Genomic DNA, 21,234 nt, shown 5'->3' on the forward strand with positions numbered 1-21,234 from the left:
AATACAGACATGTGTGGTATCCATATTTGAAAGACACCAGAACTCAGATAACTTCACTAACAGCCCTGTAAACACCAATAAGAGAGTTCCACTTCAGTGCACTCATTCATACTGCACTTAACGTATTTATGTTAAAAGTCTACTCAGAGTTTTGGCAAAGGACATTGTGCTGCTCTATGGTAAAATCAGAAGCTTTTGTTTATGAACTAAATGCCATTTTCACATATCTTACATTTTCCATTTAAAACTGAGGAGGCATTGGCAGGTTTGATGATGGCTGGGGACTTGCATAAATCTAGTAGAGTTTTAAATTCCATATGTGCTCCTTATCAGATGTATCCTGGAAAGTATTACAGTAGTTAGCTAGCCCATTCACGTACATTGCATGGCTTAGATTAAAAACCATAGGCCAGATCTTGAGATGCTGTAAATCAGCATAGCTCTATTGAAATCAACCATGCTACACCAGCTGAGGGTATAGCACAAGAGGTAAGTCCTATATGAGAGAGTGATGACCGTAGTGGTGAGGATACAGCAGCCAGACATCAATATTTTCAAATTGGTGGAAAATAGCAGCTCTGTTTATTGCTTAGGCATCTTATTTAATAAATACAAAAGATGATATGACTACTATTATAATGTAATTGTGAGAGGGTCAGAAAAGTTTCAGCTAAGCATCCAAATGTTCAGATGCTTACCTGAACTCATCTGAACATCTTCAGTCTGGAACCAAACCTTGACACCGCCACAGAATATTCTCTTGTAAGACTTCCAGTAAAGAGGAAGCCAGACCTTGAAAGTGCATGAGCCGAAGGGTGGATAAATGTCAGAATGACAGGCAAAGAATTTAAATGAAACTCGGGGGAAAAATCCGGTCTCCCTACCCAGGTGTAGACAGCCCTAGATGCAGCAGCAATGAAGTTTTGCTTCAGGCATGGCGTGTCCTGGATTCCTGGAAGGAGCACTTAGAGTCCAAATGCACTGCTGTGCTAGCGAGCATAGCACCGGTGTGCAGGGTTGTGGTGAGGGCAGGGTGGAAGTGGACTGCAGTTGGTGGATATGCAACTATACAGATCCCTCCCCAGACATTTCTCCGCAGGTTGGGGGAGAGGGGTGGTCTACATGTGAGAGGACAGTTGCCCTATTGCTTTAATCGTGCCTGGGAAACAGCTTCAGAGCTGTAAGTGGCCTGCAGAGCCCCCCCAGAGATCTCTTTAATACATAGCCTAGTTGCACAGTCATCATGGGCAGAAGGCCCACACAACGTCTATGAAGCACATACCCCACAGAGATCTCTTTAATACATAGCCTAGTTGCACAGTCGTCATGGGCAGAGGGCCCACACAACGTCTATGAAGCACATAGACCCTTTGCTGGCCTTCTGAACAAGGGGTGAATTTCATTCCTGATCTACAAAGAACAAAATTTGGGCCCCAATGTCCCAATTAGATAGTATACCATAACGTATTGAAACAGTTATGTGGAAGCAAACAACCTAGGTAGGTAACAATAATTACAAAGATGATACAGCCTTTCAGATGTGGCTCCATTACATTATAAAAAATATTTAGGGCATGGAAATAATGCTTCCCGTTCCAAATGATGATTTTGAAGAAAAAATGGGACATTTGTTTCAAATGGAAACAGCTTTTCCTAAGGGATTTCCTTCTCCTTAAAATGTCCTTTAAGACACCAACAGATCTGAAACTCACAAGAAGCAATTTGCAATAGAAATTTTACAAGAGTTAAGCTTTATGTTTTACAGACACAAAGAAAAGAAAAATCTGTGGCAAAAATAATACGTCCTTTTTCCCCCTGGTGTCATGTTTTTGGTTATGTACAGCCTTGAAGATATGTATAAATCATTTTTATACATGAAACTGTCTTAGAAAACTGAGATTTTAGTACAAAGGAATCAATTCACTGAAAGAATGTCCACATGCTGTTGCTTTATGAGTTACTATACATACAAGAGGATCACACAAAGGACCCCTGTTTTACAGATACTGCTGTATTGTACATTAACATGTGGCTTACTCCCGTCTCAGGGCCAGCTTTACTCTTAGTATTACAAATAATATTATAACAATGCTGAAAATACTGATACAAAACAGCTTCAAGATATTTTTTTAAAATATCCCTCACTTTAATTGATCTGTTTTCTCCAGTTTTTTGAAAGTTTCAGCTTTTAAAAAGATTTTCCAAGAAAATAGTAGCATCTAAAATGTTTTTTGAAATGTGTAGACAGTTTTTTTTAAATAAAGTGTAATCCAAAAGTCCATTTTTCCAGGAAAAAAATCAACTATAAATACAGTATATCAGTTAAAATTGAAGAGGTTTTTATGTAGTATAGTACATTTGTGTCCTGGGGAAAAAATGCCCTTGATTACAATATTTTAATTTATTTACAGATTTGAAATATAATTGCATACATCAACTCTTGAGAAAGGCCAGGCTGAAATCTGTAATTAATAATCATTGTTGTCTTTTTCAATCTACAATAACCTTAGGAAGTTGCTCAGATGAAAACATGGATCTGAATAGTGAAATCATGGTACTACTATTTTGTTTTTTAAGTCTGTAGACTTTACGTTTATCAAAGCAACATTAGGAGTCTTGAACAGCCATACTTCATTCAACAAAGCTGTTTTTGCATTGTTCCATTTTGGCAGTAACAACACACAAAGAGAAACAAAGTGAGTATGTTTGTATATATTCACCTTGATTCACAGCTCTGCAAATCCAAAGTTACCACTATAGCATATTCAGACAAACCTTGGTGTCTTCAACAGCAGATGATGTCTCAAAACTAGCCCTAATTGGAAGCCTCAATAAACAGAAGCCTGGTGATTCAAGGCTACTAAAATGGCTCTGCAGCATATTTTCCAAGGCCTGTAATCCACATGTTTCTTCCCCCAAGCAGTCTTTACACAAATCTGATAACTATGAAAGACTGCTTGGATTGTGTGGCTAGGCAGATGTTATGCTTACTTGTAGGTAATTGTTATCCTAGTACATGGTATTGTGTGCATTACTTGACTGCTGACCTTTAGGAGTTTCATTTTCTATTTGTTGGTAGGGTATGTTAGCTACTTGAATCTTTGAGTAAGGATCTGCTGAACCCCTTCTTCCTCCTCCTCCATACTTAATCATAAATAAAAAGAGAGGTGACCTTATTCAGATTTATTGGTCCGCTTCTTATGCCCTGAAATGCAGGAGATTCTTGTTATTCAAGAGCTAACTATTATATGTTTTATTATTCAAACAGATTACCTGCCATCAGAGACATGTTAGGCTAAGAATCGAGTTTTGCATATGCCACATGTTTAGCATATCTTGTCTTAGCCACTCAGTTTCAAGTCTGTTGGAAGGGGCAACCAGGATTTTGTGTCATTGGCATGTTTGCAAGCTCTTCAGTGTGATCAGATTACTTCAAGTTCCTCTGAGACTAGAATGCTGTAGGTCAGCTAGGAATATATGGGTTTCAGCAGGTGTGTAATATGACAGTAGACTACCAAACATGCAGAGTTAGTCCAGGTCATCAACTATTCCAGGTCATTAACCACAGATGTAGCCTTGGAGACATGCTGATTTACAAAAAGCGACAGAGTCCTGTGGCACCTTTAAGACTAACAGATGTATTGGAGCATAAGCTTTCATGGGTGAATACCCACTTCGTCAGATGCATGGGTATTCACCCACGAAAGCTTATGCTCCAATACATCTGTTAGTCTTAAAGGTGCCACAGGACTCTCTGTCGCTTTTTACAGAACCAGACTAACACGGCTACCCCTCTGATGCTGATTTACATTAGAGTAATTTGGACATAAACCGATAAGGACTGGATAAGACAATGGAATTACTTTAGTCTTTCATCCATTTTCAGTTTGATACACTGGAATGTGGCATGACATTAGATGATGACACAGCATGATAGTGTGTGCTGTTCATCTGTGAAAGTACAACAAATATCACTAAAATGTGACGTCATAATACAACAAAAATAGTAAAACACAAAGTTTTTGGAGGATCAAAGCTGTCACTCTCAATTTGAATTCCAATTACTCTGTCTGAAATCCTTGGTGAACCTGTATGAACTGAACATTTAGAAGAAAATTAAAAGCAGTCTCTTCCTCTACTGGTGTGATGAGGGATTCTCAAAATTCACACAACAGAAGCCAGTGAATCTCTAGTTTATATGTGAGCAAATGTCATTGTTCAAAGAAACAAAAAACATGATACAAAGAGAGTGCCTCAAAGACTTCAGTCTCATTATCTCCCTTGTCTCTATACAATTCAGGAGTGTTTACTAGTTACTTACCTACTCATTCCTCACATCTACTTTCACAGTAACATTATTAAATAAATACATTGCTATTTGAGATCACCTGCTGGAAAACTTCAATGTTGTCAGTGGTTTACAGAGGCAAAAAGATGAGAAAAATATTGGGCCTATTTTGGACTAGAGATCCCAGCAAGATGGTCCCATTTATTATACATATGGTGACTTCGGCAAGACAATTCAATCTAGTTACTTAAGTTAACATGCTAGTCCACCCCATCCCCACCCTCCCTAAACAGGGAAAATATGGAGCCCATGTACAATGCTAAAAGTTAAAAAATTAAAGGTAGCAGCAGATGAGAACTTAAGACTGAGCTCTAGATGAGCAATGTTCCCCCTTAACTGACTTTATCTCTTTCTACAACAAGAATATGAGGACTCAGTTAGCCATCTTTTTGGCCTAAAGTCTGCAGCTCTGCCGTGTGTAAGTTGTGGTGGAGGAAAACATTTTTCCTGCTGTACATGTGTAAGGAGATGGGTCCCCTCGGAGGCTGTCCAAATCTCCCCGTGAAAGTGGAATGCTGCCGGGGTACAGCAGTCTGATCCTTCGGCACCCCAGCCAACCCTGGGAAGCTCTCTGTCTTGGGTGTTGGCTTGGTTGTATTTTGTGTAGCACTGGCCAAAACATTCTGGGTGACCTCTGAAGTGAGGGTCTCATATGTGTCTCTCGTGTGCTTGATGACTTCCACTATTTCTTTATCTTTCAGGAGGTTACTCAGACACAGACTTGACAGCTGACAGCTTTTGCTTTCGTAGGCAGTTGCTTGGTTGCCCAATGAATATCTAAAAGGGTCCTCGGTGGGAGTATGTGCTGACTTTCTGTCCCTTGTGTTGAGGTTTTGGCTCACAACTTTGTTTAGATATGTAGCCTGGGGAGGGAAAAACAGAAATGGGGAAAAAAGGCATTAGCAAAAGCACATATTAAGAGCAAAATGACACAGAGCATGCAAAACACTCTCGGTGGTGGCTGCCTAGGCTAGGCATTCAGTGTTGGCTGACTAAAATAAGAGACGTATCTCAAGCACTAGGAGAACTCAGGGCACTGTCAGTATAAAATGGAAATATTACTTATTTATATTTTTTAAAAAACTTTGAAAAAACGTATTTAAATATGTAGAATTTGGGAATTTTTAGTTAAAAAATCTGGTTAAATTGAAAAGACAAATTCTTTAATGAAACAAAAGATACACAGAGAGGTCCCATGACTCATAACAGATTTTTTGAGCCCATCTTAATCATAATAGTAATTAATACCTAGAAAACCAGTTCTGAGTAACTTTGTCTCAGTTCAACTTAGAACATGCTTAACTTTAAATGTGTGAGATAATTTATAGTTACCATAACTATGTCTCCCTTACACTGAAGGCCAGCGGCAGCAACTACTGACTATGTTCCGGATAAGCTTTCAGAACTTGAAATTTAGGCTCATATGTATTCATAACAAACTTCATGTCTGTATATTTTAATATCAAATGTCTAACTCCAAGTTGCCTGAAAAAAAAATAATATTCCAATGCCACATTTAAGTGAATTTGGAAAGCAAATTCTCCATGGAAGAAGTCAAAAACTCTGAAAATCCATTCCTTTTAATGACCAAAAATATGTATGCATGAGAGGGAGACACACAGACATGGTGATGTTTCCAGGGAGTTCTTTAAAAGGTATTTTATAACTTTCAGTGCATTTTATATTTTGCTCTTCTTTCAATAAGTAGTAAGGTTACCAAACTCCAGTTATTATTTGAGAAACAGGTTATAATAGCATCAATTGCACCCTATTTTAAAAGTTATTTTGGAACATAATTTTCCCTCTGTTTTATATCTATGTCTCACTTTCTTGGTACTGTTCAGCAACCTAGTTCTGTCGTTCTCTTGTGCTAAAAGACCAATATCACACTATAACTTTGCTGCCACTGAATGTTGCCAGGACATAGTGATTACCTTTTGACATTTATACTGCCATTTTCTTTTATGTGCTCAAGCATTGCAACTTGGAGCCAGGGGAACGACATCTACTCCCAAGCCTTATACTCTGAGTTTGCTAAACAGTATTTTGAGATATTTCAATGAATCCATAATGAGATTTGTATATTTTTTCCATGAGAAACTGAATCAGTTCACATAATTTTCTATTAATTTTGTATTCATCCCAAATGAAGGGTAGAACAAATACAGCGAATGTGATTTATATACTTCTTTATGAAGGGCTTGTCATAGGCATGGGCAGATTATACTGATGCACAGGTTCAGATTCTTTTGGAGGCATTATGTACCAGAAGCTGTCTTAGACATTGAAGAGGGATTTTCAAAAGCACACAGTATTGGCCTAACAGGAAAATTGGGTGGATACAAAGAGAAAATACCTATTGGCCACATTGCCCTAACATTAACAATATTTAAACAGCCACATAAAAAAATCATAAGGCAAATAGTTTCAAAATGTTATTGTACATTTTTGTTGACGTGATTGAGGGTGACGTAACAAACAAAAAAAATTAGCCAGGTTTGCCATTACTCAGAATTTTTTGAACCAGCCACTCGCAATAAGAGGTGTGTGAAAAATCCAGAATGGACTGTAAGAATACCCCTGTGGGAGGGAAAAAAATCATGTCCCAGTTTTAAGAAAAGTTGCTGAAATGTTGCCGGTTTTTACTTGCCAATGGATCAGTTTCCAGGAGACATGTTCTGCGGTATTTTCATGCTAAACCCTCAACATTTGGGGCTTGAGTCTCGGCTGCACCCAATATACACTAGATGCTGCTGAGAGGCAGGACCCCAATCCTGGGGCAGACTCCATACCATCCTGGTCTCCTGCATAGCTTAGAGAAGCCTCAAAGCTGCCCTAAACTTTGCTAGCTTGCTGACAGGGCTGGCTCCGGGTTTTTGCCGCCCCAAGCGGCGGGGGGAAAAAAAGTCACGATCAGCGGCACTTTGGCGGCAGGTCCTTCCGGCCGAGAGGGACCGAGGGACCCGCCGCCGAATTGCCGGACGTGCTGCCCTTTTCCATTGGCTGCCCCAAGCACCTGCTTCCTGCGCTGGTGCCTGGAGCTGGCCCTGCTTGATGAGCTCCAGGAAGCCAGTATGCCAACTGGTGTTTGCTGAAGAGCTGCAGAAGTCCAGCCATGCTCCCTTTCTTTAAGTCATACTCCCTGCACCATCTGCAATCTCCTCCATGCCACGGGAATTTACCCCCTTTGTGGATACTTTGCCCTCTAGATCAGCAAAGGGGGCTTTACCATGGGAAATAGTGTAGCCTATAATGTTTCCCACAACATTAGACCCTTTTTGAATATATAGAATAAAATGTATACGTCTCCTATAAATTGTACGCTGTATACATTTTTTAGTTTCCAAAGACTGACACACAATGACATTTTCAGCCAAAAGGAAATGTACATTTTCATTTCAATCTGAAATGTCAATTTGAAACAAACAAATGAGTTGTTTTAAATTTTCTGGTCAGAAAATAAAAAATATCAAAATTGACATTTTCCTACTGAAAATTTTTATTTCAATGAAATGACATATTTCATAGGGATTTCCAGTTAAAAATTTTTGACCAGTTCTGTGAGATGGTTCTCAGCTGTTTTAGAGCTATCCACGCTGGCACTAAATCAGTTCAAACTGAAATGGTAAAGACTGAACTGGTTCTTAAGCCTGCCATAAAGAATTCTCATTGAAATGATTCTTTGAATATGCGTAGTCCTGGGGATTGTTTAGAGAGCTCCTGTGTGAGAGCGGGAGGTGTTTTACAGGCATCTTAGGGGCAAACAGGTTCTTAAAAGGGTAAATTTATCTTGTGTAGTAAAAAAATCTTAAATGAGATTTGAATATCCCTGCAGAAAGCTTAGAAATGGAACATGCCATAAAAAACACTGGAGCCATTCATCATTTTCCATTTTCAAATCCAATGAGTGAAATGTGACAATGGTTAACGGAAAAACAATTGTGCTGGAGGGCGTTTGAAAATGGATATTACTGTTGACTGGTTTGTGGTAACGTAATTATATAAAATAATAACAGAGAGCTAACTAAAAAATCAATTTTAAGGCACTTATGCCCAAAGGCTTCTGGGTGCCTTAAAATTACTAAAATATTATTCTTACAAATAGAGCAACTTTCCCAAATACATAATTCTGATAGAGCAGAAAAAAATCCCCCTCGCCAGTACACACGGACATCCAAATAAAACCCAAAATAAAAAATGCTACCTAAGAATGAAACCAAAGCAACAAGTCTCAGCCTAAGGACTCTATGGATATTTGTGTTGTGGAGGTGCTGAGGAGAAGTCATTCCAGAGACAAATATTAATCTGGCAGGGGCCTGAAGGCTGATTCCATGTTCCTTGAAGACCCATAACTCCCATTTACTTCAGTGGGACTGGAGTTGTGGGCATGCAAAGAACGCAGGATGAGTCTGTTAATGTAATACAAATGCTGAAGCACAGCTTACTTCGCACTCCCCTGTTCATGTCACAACTACACTTTAATCACCCTTGGCCCAAAAGTTCATAGACAACAAGGCTATGTAAGGAAGCCAAGAGTAAAAAACAAAAGGGTGAACATGATAAACCCTTCTCCAAAAAAAAAAAATGAAGCCCTCCCAACTTGCTTCTAAATTCATATGACTTTGAAGAACTTTCTTAGCTCTGACAATTTATATAACCACCCATCTAATTTACCAACACAGGTTAAATCGGTTCTTTGGTATACCCCATCTATCACCATGTCAACTGCTTAATTTCTACAACACCTCAGTTTTGTGCCCACCAGCTCCCAGTGTAGGGAATGATCCAATACAGAATGTAATTTATCTACCGTAGATAATTGTTCTTCATTTTAGTCGGTTAAAAAGCACTCTTCTTTATTGATTTCCGGCTGCACCGGAATCAACACTATAGTTTTTACAATAACCTGAATTGGCTCCTAGCGATCAACTAATGCTGCCTTCTGGCAAGGGCAACATCCACTATGCTACAGAAACAAAGTCCAATACACAGAAGTAATGAATGGGAGACCTGTAGTAGTGTCTTGAACAGAGCCAGAAACTGGTGAATTTGTCACCTGTAGTATCACCAGGCACAAAATGGACTAAGTAACCATAAATCAAAGGGATTTATTTTCTCCCTCTCCAATTTCCCTACCACCTTTATTGACTTACTAATAAAAAAAGATATAGTATATGTTAAATGCACCCCCCCCCCCCCAATGTCCTTTTAAAGAGTAGTCCAGCAGAGTGTCAGAGAATTGAAGCATCCAGCATCCTCATTTCAAGAGGAGGTTTCAGAAAATGGCCATGCTTTGCAGCAGGATATGGACATTTAAGGCAGGAATGAAGCTATCCATTCAATTTGCTAAGCTAAATTATCCCTGAATAAGTTCATTGCTGTAACTAATAAAGCACAGCTACAAGCAGGCAAGGTGTAAAAGATTTAATGCTGAAGGTTTTATAAAGTAGGAAGAGAACAATGAAAAATGTCCTGTTATCCTGCAGTAACTTAAAGTCAATCGTGGCTGTCTGCCTTCTGGATACTGTACACTGTCTTTCTACAGTTAACTGAAAGCCTTGCCCACTACTTCCACTGTGTGAAGCAAATGGAACATTTTGCATAAGTTATTACAGCTATTTGTCATCACCTTTCAAATTAAAGTTTTTGCAACTCTTCACATTGCTTTGCAATTGAGCAGCAGAGTTGATTCCTCCATTATGATGAAAAATTAGTGTAGATACATAATATTTCTTGTCTGTCGCTATGAGTTTAAACCCAATAACCCTAAAAATACCAGGGAGGTATTATAAAGCCACAGTGCCTCTTAAATCCACTTGTGCCATACATGCATGTAGAATATACTACCTGATATAACCAAGCATGATTTAGACAGACCGTATGTAAGAGGTCTCCCAGGTTGGGAAGTAAACCAAGAGAAGGTAATTTCTTAGCAGAAGGGTTTTTTCATTTATTTCTGATGTTGAGAACAGAAGGAAAGGAAGATGCATGGGACACTTACATATCCAGTTTTAAGTAACTAAAGCCCTCACAATCCTGGAAAGGGATCCCTGCAGGGGTCCACCTGTGGTGGATCCCTTTACAGGATTGAAGCCTAATTTCTGGAAAATAGAAAAATAAATTCCTTGGAACAGCAGGTTTATTTCAAAAGGCAGGTGACAAGAGAGACACGGTTAAGTGATCTGACCACAGGCCTGAGTCAGAAACTCCAGAGTTCTTATTCCAGTTCTGACACGGCCTATCTCTGAAGCCGCAGTGAGATCCCTTAGGGCCTCGTTTTCTGAACTGCAAAGCATGTGCGACTCACACTGACTTGGGGTAGGTCAGCAGTTATGAATATCAGCCTCAACATGGTTTGGTTTCCTCACCAGTAAACTGTGATGGTATCAACTTACCTTACAGGGGTACTGTGAAAGTTAGAGAGTTATCATTTTGCAAAGTGCTATGAAAATGAAAACTGCTATGCTGCATATGTGCTAAGTATTATTTAATTATAACATTTATTCTCCACTCCAATCTCTTATGCAGTGTGGATCACTATTAAATATCCTGCCATCATTTCATGTACAGAATAGCTATAGAAGATAATTTTGCTGTAAATATAGCTATTTTGCATCCAAATCTGACAGAAATTAAATAGCAATGCAACTTGAGTTTTATGTCACTATAACAAACCAGTATTTCAAATTACTAACAAATCTACTTTTAATTAATACAAGCTGTTGAGATTCCAGGTTGGAAGTATATGGCAGGCAATGTGACATTTCAGATAAACAAGCGAAGTTATTATTGTTTTCATCTGAATTATTTGTCTCCTATATTAGTGCTGTTATGATGTTCCCTTTATACAAGGCTTTTTTTGACCACCAAGCATTCCACATATTAAAGCGAAGTTCATGTAATTTCAATACATTTCAATGAAGTGCGGGACCAGGATGCAGTAATTTGATTTCAGAGGTAGCCATACAGGGAATAACCTCCTAAATATTTTAGAGTCCACGCTAGAATATTTCTCTATGGGCTAAATATCTGAGAAACACTTTAGGGACAGAATAAAAAAAAAAAAACCCTAGAGTCAGTTATCAAATGAATTCAACAGAAATTCTGCATCGTGTAACAAAGATTTTAAAGTAAATCTAAACAGATGCATTTGGTTGACAGTATACAACAAAGATGTATTTTGGTTAAATACAAGATGAAAATCTTCATAAGCAATCCTTTGATTTACAAGGTTCTTCCTTTAGCAGTCAGGCATACAGGAATCCAAATCTCATTCCATCATCTCTTTGTATATTTTTACCATCCTAATTTATCAGCACACCAAGCACAAGAGAATGGTCACACACACTTATCTTTTTTCTCTTTTTCTTAACTGGAGGGCTTTATTAACCTAGTTTCAATTAGTTCATGCCATTAACTAAATTTCTAAATCTGTTCAAAGTGTGCCTTTTAAAAAAGAGCTTCTATCTCAAAAATGGAGCAGAACTGCATGAAACCAATACACTTGTATATTATGGTTTTTCTCTTTAAAACAATCCCTTTGTTACTGAGTTCCACAGATTAGCATCCTTAATTTTGTCAGCATTGGACAATGAACCTATGATGGCAGCAGGGGAATTGCATACACTGGCAAAGAGTGTTCAGCTGCTGTCATGTTAATCAGTGGAGCTCTCCCACAGCTCTGTATACAATTCTGCAAAGGAGAAATCAAAGGACTTACAAAAAGGGCAAGTTGTATGCTGCTGCTGATGAGGAAGAAAAAAAAAATCCTAATTATCCTTGAATTGACTCAAATCTTTATTTTTATAATCAGAAGACTGAGACATCCCTGAAGAGAAACAGAAAATAATCTGGATATTTTATCTTTTGGGGGCACCTGTTTCATGAGTGAAATACAATAGTCAGATTTTCTCATTCCTAAAATAAGACGCTGGGTTTAAGCCTTCTAATCTTGTTAGATTGAAGTATCATAACATTAGAGTCAATCTCCAGTCTTAACTGGATAAAAAGCAAGATGAAGCATAATGTTGCAGAATGATACCAAATCTTATCCTGTAGTATCTGCTCAGAAAAGATTTTATAAAAGATTGCAAAAGCCTTGTATTATAGCACTGATAGTCAATGAAGAGGACTATGGTTATGATGAGAAGATTTCTCTTAAGCTATCCTCTCTTAAAATCTATCATTAACTCTGAAGTCTGTAAATCTGTGCCAAATAAAACATGCTGTTTGAGCTTTCTTGGATCCTGATGATACTTACAAATAGAGCAAGGACCAAAAAAAGCACAGACATCATCCACAGTGCAGAGACAAAATGAGGAAGGGGAATAATACAATGCAGACATCAAAACTTAGACAGCTAAGTCCATAACACCAAACCTTTTTCTGTACAGTAAAGCTGACCAGAAACCTTATGCATGTCAATATGACATTATGTCAATATGGAGCAAGTTTTGCTCTTTGATCTCACTGTGACAATGTTAGTTACAGTTCATAGATTTCAAAGCCAGCAGGGGCCATTCTGATATGACCTCCTGTATAACACAGGCCACAGATTTCACCTGATGTTTTCTGCATGTAGCCTAAGAGCTTGTGGTTGAACTTAAGCATACCTTGATCTAAAAGGCTCAAAGTGATGAAGAAATTATTACATGGCTTGGTAATCTGTTCCACTAGTTAACTACCCTCTAGGCCCCAAATAGGAATGCAGAGCTACTCTCTTGTATCCCTCTACATTCAGGATAAAGATACAAAGTAATTTCTGCTGACTTACGTTGACAAAGAGATGTTGTTAAATCCAACCAGTATATAACGATATTTGGAGTGCTCCTATGGGATAGAGGAAACTAGGGGTTGGGATGCTTTTGGAACAACCAAACTTGGAGAAAAAGTTTAATTTTGTAATCTGAATTATATATATATATATTAATTATATATAAATTATATTTTAAAAAATTATATATAATATACAAGCCTAATTCTGTTGTTTGCACCTTGTGTAGTCAGTTACACCAGTGGGTGTTCTAATTTGTAGCATTTTATGCTCACTTTGCACTGATGTAAATGACTGTGTGAAGTGCAGGACAAAGGAGAATGATGCGCTGTGTGTACACGCTGTAACAGAGTGGGAAAGCTACATGTTTACAAAAATGTAAAAGTACCACTTGTAATGACCATATTACTTTGAAAACAGTCTTCCTTTGTTTCTTTCCTGTCTCACTTTCTTGGATACATGCAAAAGGTTGAAGTATATATTTCTACAAGGTGTTGATGCTGTCATTGTTTATCCCCCTTTCTATGGTAATGGCACCACTTGACAGCTCCACATCGTACCTGAGACCTCATCTTAAAGTAAACATAATAAGCTTTCAAACAATGTATGATATGCCTGTGTGTAGAGAGGGTATGTTAAGTTGACCAAATTGGTGCTATCTTTAAGTGGAAAGAAAAGCACTCCCTTTTTAGTAGCCAAAGCTGAATGCTAAAGTGTATCTGAATGCAAAAAATCAAACTGGACAAAAGCACTAGATATTCATGTTCTCTGGGCTGTACATTTCACTAAAAAGGAAACTAATTGAAAATTAGTCCACATTTAACACCTTTCATTTCAAAAATGAAGTGCCACTGCTTTGAAGTCTTGATACTGGATTTAACAAAATATATGTCATGAGCTCAATGCAGATAGCTACTGGAATCTGTAACCAGTATGGAGCAGTCTCATTACAAGTTCTTATTAATATTACACTGTGTCCTCCTGAAAGCACTGAAAGGTTTTTAATCTTTTCATTTTTACCTTATAACACCCATTAAGCTTAATAGGATTTAAATCTCACAATATCATCTTTAAAAAGAGTTCAAGGAAGAATATGTGCCTCTACAAAGGAAAATAAAACCTGAAATGATATATACAGATATACACACATGCACTCTGTGTGTGCTATATATGCATATACAGACACAACATGATGTGTTTTATTTTTATTTAGCATTTTCATATAAGAAATCCTCTCTGTTCTACCTCCCTCTGTAAAGCTTTTAAATCTGATTTTACTATACAGAGTTGGTTATAATTAATCTCACATATGCAGAAAGAGAAAAACATTGTATGAAGACCAAGTAGCAGGAAGGGAGCAGGGGAGTAGCTGAAATTTAAAAGCAAGGATGGGCCACGCTAAAACAGCATCCATATACACCTAAACTTTAGACACACACACACACACACAGACTTCAAAATTTAACTACTGTACCAATTTAAAGACATTATGCATATTATACTTCATTGTACTCTTTGTGGGGGAAAAAGATCGTAATTTGCACTTCACACCTAACATTTATGGCTATCTCTGATAGAAATTAACAATAGTATGCAGAATGCTAGATAAGAAAAAGTCTTATAACAGAAAAAATGTGCCTTTCCCTTTATCGTTTATATGGTGTCAGCAAAATTTGTAACTAGATACTCTTAGTTAATTATAGATGATGTCCACCAGTTATGATTGTCAGTGGAAGTGAAGGAAATGAGATATGCCTACGTGTGCTACAATCATACCTCCAATTGCAATGTAGATGTACCCTCAGAAACATGATGCAACTTTCACATAGTTCACTCAGGAGATTATTAAAATCCTTTTATATTTGTGGAGGAAATGTTCCCTTGCTTAACACCTAGCAATTGTTATTTCACTAGTAGTTCTATCATCTCCACCAAATCATTTAGCAGTTTAACTTTCTGCAAATTATGCTGCTCTATTTCCTTGGTGACTGCTTTTTGTTTAGGGAGAGACTGAATCATTTGGGGGAAATGGAAGTAGTTAGCTCCTAAAACAAAGTGTGTTGAGGTTATTAGGGAGGATGCGTAATTTTCTAAACATGTTTTTTTTGGCTTGTGGTTGGTGTCTCTGTTTCTTTACTATCATTCCTGGAAACACCACTTTTGAAAGAGATGAGGGCACAAATTAAAACGGCTACTGCTATGGTATCACTCAGAATGATATTGCTTTCTGGAGGTGATACTTGATAAATAGTATCACACTGTCATGTTAGACCTTTTCTGACACATTTTACTGGGCTGGGGAAGGGGAAGAGTTTTTAAAAACAATTTTCCCATGTCTTTTTTTTAAACACACATCCTATATGAAGTAGGAGTCTCCACACAGGCACTTAGGTGCATCCAATGGCAGTCACTAGCAGGTTCAGGGTTTAATGAATTCATCTTTAGGATGACAGATCCATTTCTGTTTTTAATTCTGTTCTCTCAGAGTCATTGTTTGACATTTGCCTTAAGTATTTTGGTGTTCAATAAGCTCTCTACTGTATGTGGCATCCATGCCAGTTGTCAGCTTTGTACTTTCAAAGGGTCACTGTCTAATTCATAATTTTGTTGTTGTTTTCTAAGATTCGTTTATTCATTGAGAAAAATGCCTTGTATGTGAAGCTATTTTTGGTCTTAGTAGGCCTCTGTATGCTAGCCATCATCTCCATAGTAAATTTCCTTCTGTTAAAACACCCTGTTTACTTAGCAGCATGCTAGTAATGAACAATTTGTATTGACATAAAAATGTTTGGGTGGATTTTTTTGGAATACTCTGTAGAGGGAAGAACAAATATTGATTTCTAGTCTGAGATTAGACTGCATGGTTTCATAATATCTGCTCAGAAACAGATATATGAACTTGGTCCCTTTAAAAACAAATCAGGCAAACAGCATAGGGCTTTTATACTTTTCAGGTTTTAATGAGAAATTGTAATGATGTCAATGTTGGCAATGGACTTCCCACCAGAACCCCTCCATCCCCAACAACAAAAAGCAATATGTAGAAAAATAAATTTTATTTGATTTAATTTCAGTAGATGCTATGATGAAAACCTCCTAGCTGCTGTAAAACCCTCTTCTCCTTATTATGGATATGTCACTTTGCAAGGATAATGTCATTAATACACTTGCTCTGCAGTGTCTCATCTTTAGGCTGTTCAGCTTTGATCATTTTTCTATTTGAATTTCCCCTTCTATTTCCTTCGCCCTATATACTTATATAGTCCCCACAATACCTGAATGTCTTTGAAACATTAATGTATTTATCCTCGTGATATCCCAGTAGGGGGAGGGAAGTATTGCCACCATGGGAAAATGAGGCATAATGAGGCATAAAGAGGTTAAATGATCCCTTGAAATATTTGTTAACTACTTATGCTAAACAATTTGTTCCATCTTGTATTTAGCAATGAGACTCTGATAGCTTGTCTACATGTACAGCTCTGCAGTGGTGCAGCTGCTTCGCTATAGCACTTTAGTGAAGATGCTACTATGCCGAAGGGAGAGCTTTGCCCTTTGGCATAGTTAATCCACCTCTGCAAGAGGCGGTAGTTATGTCAATGGGAGAAGCGCTCATGCTGGCATAGTGCTGTCTACACCAGGGGGTAGGTCAGTATAATTACATTGCTCAAGGGGGTGGATTTTTCAGACCCCTTTGAGCAACGTAGTTATACCGATGTAAGTTTGTAGTGTAGACCTGGCCTAAGTTAGTTTCCCAGACATGAGGAAGAGCTCTGTGTAGCTCAAAAGCTTGTCTCTCTCACCAATAGAAGCTGGCCCAATAAAAGATATTACCTCATCCATCTTGTCTCTCTAGGCCAGCATGTCCTTCTGCCCACGCCGCTTCCCGCGCCCCCCATTGGCCTGGAACGGTGAACTCTGGCCAGTGGGAGCCACGATCGGCCAAACCTGCGAACACCGCAGGTAAACAAACCATCCCGTCCCGCCAGCGGATTTCCCTGACGGGCCGCGTGCTAAAGGTTGCCGATCCCTGCTCTAGGGTTTGTTTGGGTTTTTTTAGCCGTTGGATATGCAGCTTTGGTATCTCAGGTTCAAAATTTGATAGGTCATTCAGAAGCACTATATATAAAATTCTCACTCAGGAGTACACTTTACTAGTATATAACACTGGAAATCAATTAGCATCACAGGAATTTTATGTTGCATAATGTATATGTGAAGTATTTCTCTAGAACATTTGATAGCTTCCAAACCCATGGGCGATCCCGTAACTCGTGGCTCAAGGAAGTATTTTTATTCTCCCCCAATTACCCTACAGCCACCACCTGGGATATAAGCACACAGCCAAAAACTTTTCTTTACAATTTGATAAACCATACACATAGTATTTTCCTTCCAGATTTCCAGGAGAATATGTTGAATTCCGTCAAATTCACATAGTGATAAAAAGCAGCACATAAAAAGGAACAATGGTTCTGGATTTCGTGTGAAATTCACCCCATGCAGAGGGTCAGAATAAGGTCTATGCAACACTTAACCCCGGAAAATAGGGCTTTTGTGGGATTTAAGTCTTACATATACTTTGTTCTAGCTTTCTGCAAAGGGTCAGAGGCTATTGGGGTTGCATGTAGATGCAAGGAATTGCAGGATTGGGACCTTAGGGAATAAAAAAAGTTTTTTCTTCTGGTTTTTTGCATAATAGGAAACATGAGAATTGCTGACTCGCCAAAATGCCAGGCTAGGTGCGAATTTACTACCCCTGACTTTGGGGATAGCAGGTTACATTACTTAGGAGAAAGAAAAGATTTCCCCCCTCCATTATACACAGTAAAAAAGTATGTGCTCAGATTCTTGTGGCAGATGTTTTTATCTTAATGCACCTTAAAGCAGTTCTTTAAATATATGGTTGTATTTCTGGTGCTTTTAAACAAGACTGTGTAAAGGGAACCCTTCTCACCACCCACACTCTATTTAATGATAAATATTCAGACACTCAAAAGTGAAGACACTTTTATAATACAAGACTTCTAAGGCTCACTGTTCAGCTCTAAATCTCTGAGTCATGTGCAGACAGTGCCAAAATGGTTTCTCAGGGCTGTATGCAACACAACAAATACACACACACAAATAAAAAAATTGGGCAATGATCCATAGCCCATTGAAGTCAAGGCAAAGACTCCTATTGATTTCAATGTGCTTTGTATCAGTCTCTAAATGGAGAATACTGATCAAACAAGTAGAAACAGTTAAAATGATGGTAACATTTTTTACTCACTGTACTCATTTCTGTGGATAGTACTCTATATTTTACTTTGTTTAATGGTTCATTTAAATTCATATATATCTCATCTCTACTTCCCCATTCATTTTAGGATACAAGTTCACAATTGTCCTTCTTGTTTTCAAAACCTTTCATGGTCTTGCCCCAGCGTAATACACAGACCTACTTTCTCTTGGCTACCTCCACTCTTCTTCTTTCCTTAATCCCAGAATTTTGCCACTGTTCACGTGAGTCTTCTCCTGTTACCTCTGCCATTTGGAAAAGACATCTTCCATCTTTACACCTTGCTGCTTCTACTAATTTCAGATAAGAACATAAGAATGGCCCTACTGGGTCAGCCCAAAGGTCCATCTAGCCCAGTATCCTGTCTTCCGACAGTGGCCAGTGCCAGGTGCCCCACCGGGAATGAACAGAACAGGTAATCAAGTGATCCATCCCTGTTGCTCATTCCCAGCTTCTGGCAAACAGAGGCTGGGGACACTCCTGCCCATCCTGGCTAATAGCCATTGATGGACCTATCCTCCATGAATTTATCTAGTTCTTTTTTGAACCCTGTTATGGTCTTGGCTTTCACAATATCCTCTGGCAAGGAGTTCCACAGGTTGACACTGCATTGTGTGAAGAAATACTTCCTTTTATTTGTTTTAAACATGCTGCCTATTAATTTCATTTGGTGACCCCTAGTTCTTGTATTATGAGAAGGAGTAAACAACACTTCCTTATCTACTTTCTCTACACCAATCATGATTTTATAGGCCTCAATCATATCTCCCCTTAGCCATCTCTTTTCCAAGCTGAAAAGTCCCAATCTTTTTAATCTCTCCTCATACCCCTAATCATTTTTGTTGCCCTTTTCTGAACCTTTTCCAATATATCTTTTTTGAGATGGGGCAACCACATCTGCACACAGTATTCAAGATGTGGGCGTATCATTGATTTATATAGAGGCAACATGATATTTTCTGTTCTATTATCTATACCTTTCTTAATTATTCCCAGCATTCTGTTCACTTTTTTGACTGCCGCTGCACATTGAGTGGATGTTTTCAGAGAATTAGCCACAATGACTCCAAGATCTCTTTCTTGAGTGGTAACAACTAATTTAGACCCCATCATTTTATACGTATAGTTGGGATTATGCTTTCCAATGTGCATTGCTTTGCATTTATCAACATTAACTTTCATCTGCCATTTTGTTGCCCATTCACCCAGTTTTGAGAGATCCTTTTGTATCTCTTCGCAGTCTGCCTGGGTCTTAAGTATCTTTAGTAATTTTGTATCATCTGCAAATTTCGCCACCTCACTGTTTACCCCTTTTTCCAGATCATTTGAATAGTACTGGTCCCAGAACCGACCCCTGGGGGACACCACCATTTAATTTTCTGCATTCTAAAAACTGACCATTTATATCTACCCTTTGTTTCCTATCTTTTAACCAGTTACCAATTCATGAGAGCGCCTTCCCTCTTACCCCGGGGCAGTTTACTTTGCATAAGAGCCTTTGGTGAGGGACCTTATTAAAAGCTTTCTGAAAATCTAAGTACACTATATCCAATGGATCCCCTTGGTCCACATGATTGTTGACCCCCCACAAAGAATTCTAGTAGATTGGTGAGGCATGATTTCCCTTTACATAAGATATGCTCACTCTTCCTCAACAAGATCTGATCTGATCTGATATCTTTCTGATCTGATCAGAAAAAAAAGATTTTCTCAGATCATTGCCTAACCCTTTAAATTGCTCTGTTTTCCCATGTTTGCTTACTATTAATAATTTTTTATAAAATCTTTCACATAAATTGTGAATTCGTTGAAAAACATTAAGGAAAAATACAATTCACATGAAAGATGTTATAGGAAATAAGGTTGCATTGTATATAATTCCTGAGCCAATTATCAGATTCTAACTCAATTCTCACTTGAACTCAGTGGAAGTTTGCTTAGAAACTCAGAGCCTGATCTAAACCCCACTGAGTCAAAGGAATAACTCCCATTGACTTAAATGGGCTTTTGGATCAGGCCCTCAGTATGCCCCATTACTTCTATATTATTCTTTAATCCTTGGCAGATTTGGACCCTGCTGTTGAAAACGCTTGTGTGTTAATACTGTATTATCTTAATAGTGAATTTCAATAGTGAATGCTCTGATCATGCAATGATCTGTCCAAAGGCAGACCCTTGTACTGTCACAAAGCCTCACTGGCTTCAGTGGGAGTCTGTCTATATAGAGCACACTGAAGGATCAGAGACTAGCTTTTTTCCTGTGTAAGTCTAACACATTTTTTTATTAATTTGAAAAAGTTTTAGAGATACAAAACAAGAAAAAAAATCCACATTCCCTCAAAATATACTCAGTGTCTTTTGATGCTTATTGGTAAAACATATCAGGTTCATGAGGGAGGACAGCAGTCTGAAATTGAATAGCTGTGGCATTCCCACGGAAAGAAATCACACAGAAGTGAGAGAACCTTAAAAAATTCTGCTTATGGCTGAGGTTTGGGCTTCATCTTGTGAAACATCTGATTTAATGTTTTGAATCAACCCTTACAAAAATGTCTGGAAGAATTATAAAGGGCCTTGTGCAATTTCAATAAGATTCTGTACAATTCCAATTGGCCTTCTTTTGAGAGGGAGCTCACAGTTTAAATACGCTTTTGAAAAATGGGGGGGGGGGAAAGGCCTCCAATGAAAGTAGATTTCTAATTCAATTCATTTTAGCAGTTCAGTTTTATGAACTTATTAGGTGTATAGTTTTTTTTTTTTTTAATTTACAAAAAATGGAATACTAAAGTTAATTAATTGGTTACAAAGAAACACTTTCTTTGCCTGAAA

General features: G+C 38.1%; 1 protein-coding gene across 1 annotated transcript in view; it reads right to left on the minus strand.

Moving 5' to 3' along the window:
- Window positions 1-4,600: 4,600 nt before the first annotated feature.
- The window catches only part of CCSER1 (coiled-coil serine rich protein 1), a 1,059,536-nt gene continuing 1,042,902 nt past the window's right edge, over window positions 4,601-21,234 (minus strand). Inside the window, exon 10 of the mRNA XM_024216934.3 lies at window positions 4,601-5,211. Within this exon, the coding sequence (XP_024072702.2) occupies window positions 4,726-5,211 (486 nt within the window). The 3' untranslated portion in view covers window positions 4,601-4,725. The remainder of the gene's footprint in view (window positions 5,212-21,234) is intronic.

This window comes from Terrapene carolina, unplaced genomic scaffold, assembly GCF_002925995.2.
Source record: "Terrapene carolina triunguis isolate 2854851 unplaced genomic scaffold, T_m_triunguis-2.0 Scaffold789, whole genome shotgun sequence".
In the NCBI taxonomy this organism is placed as follows: Eukaryota; Metazoa; Chordata; order Testudines; family Emydidae; genus Terrapene; species Terrapene triunguis.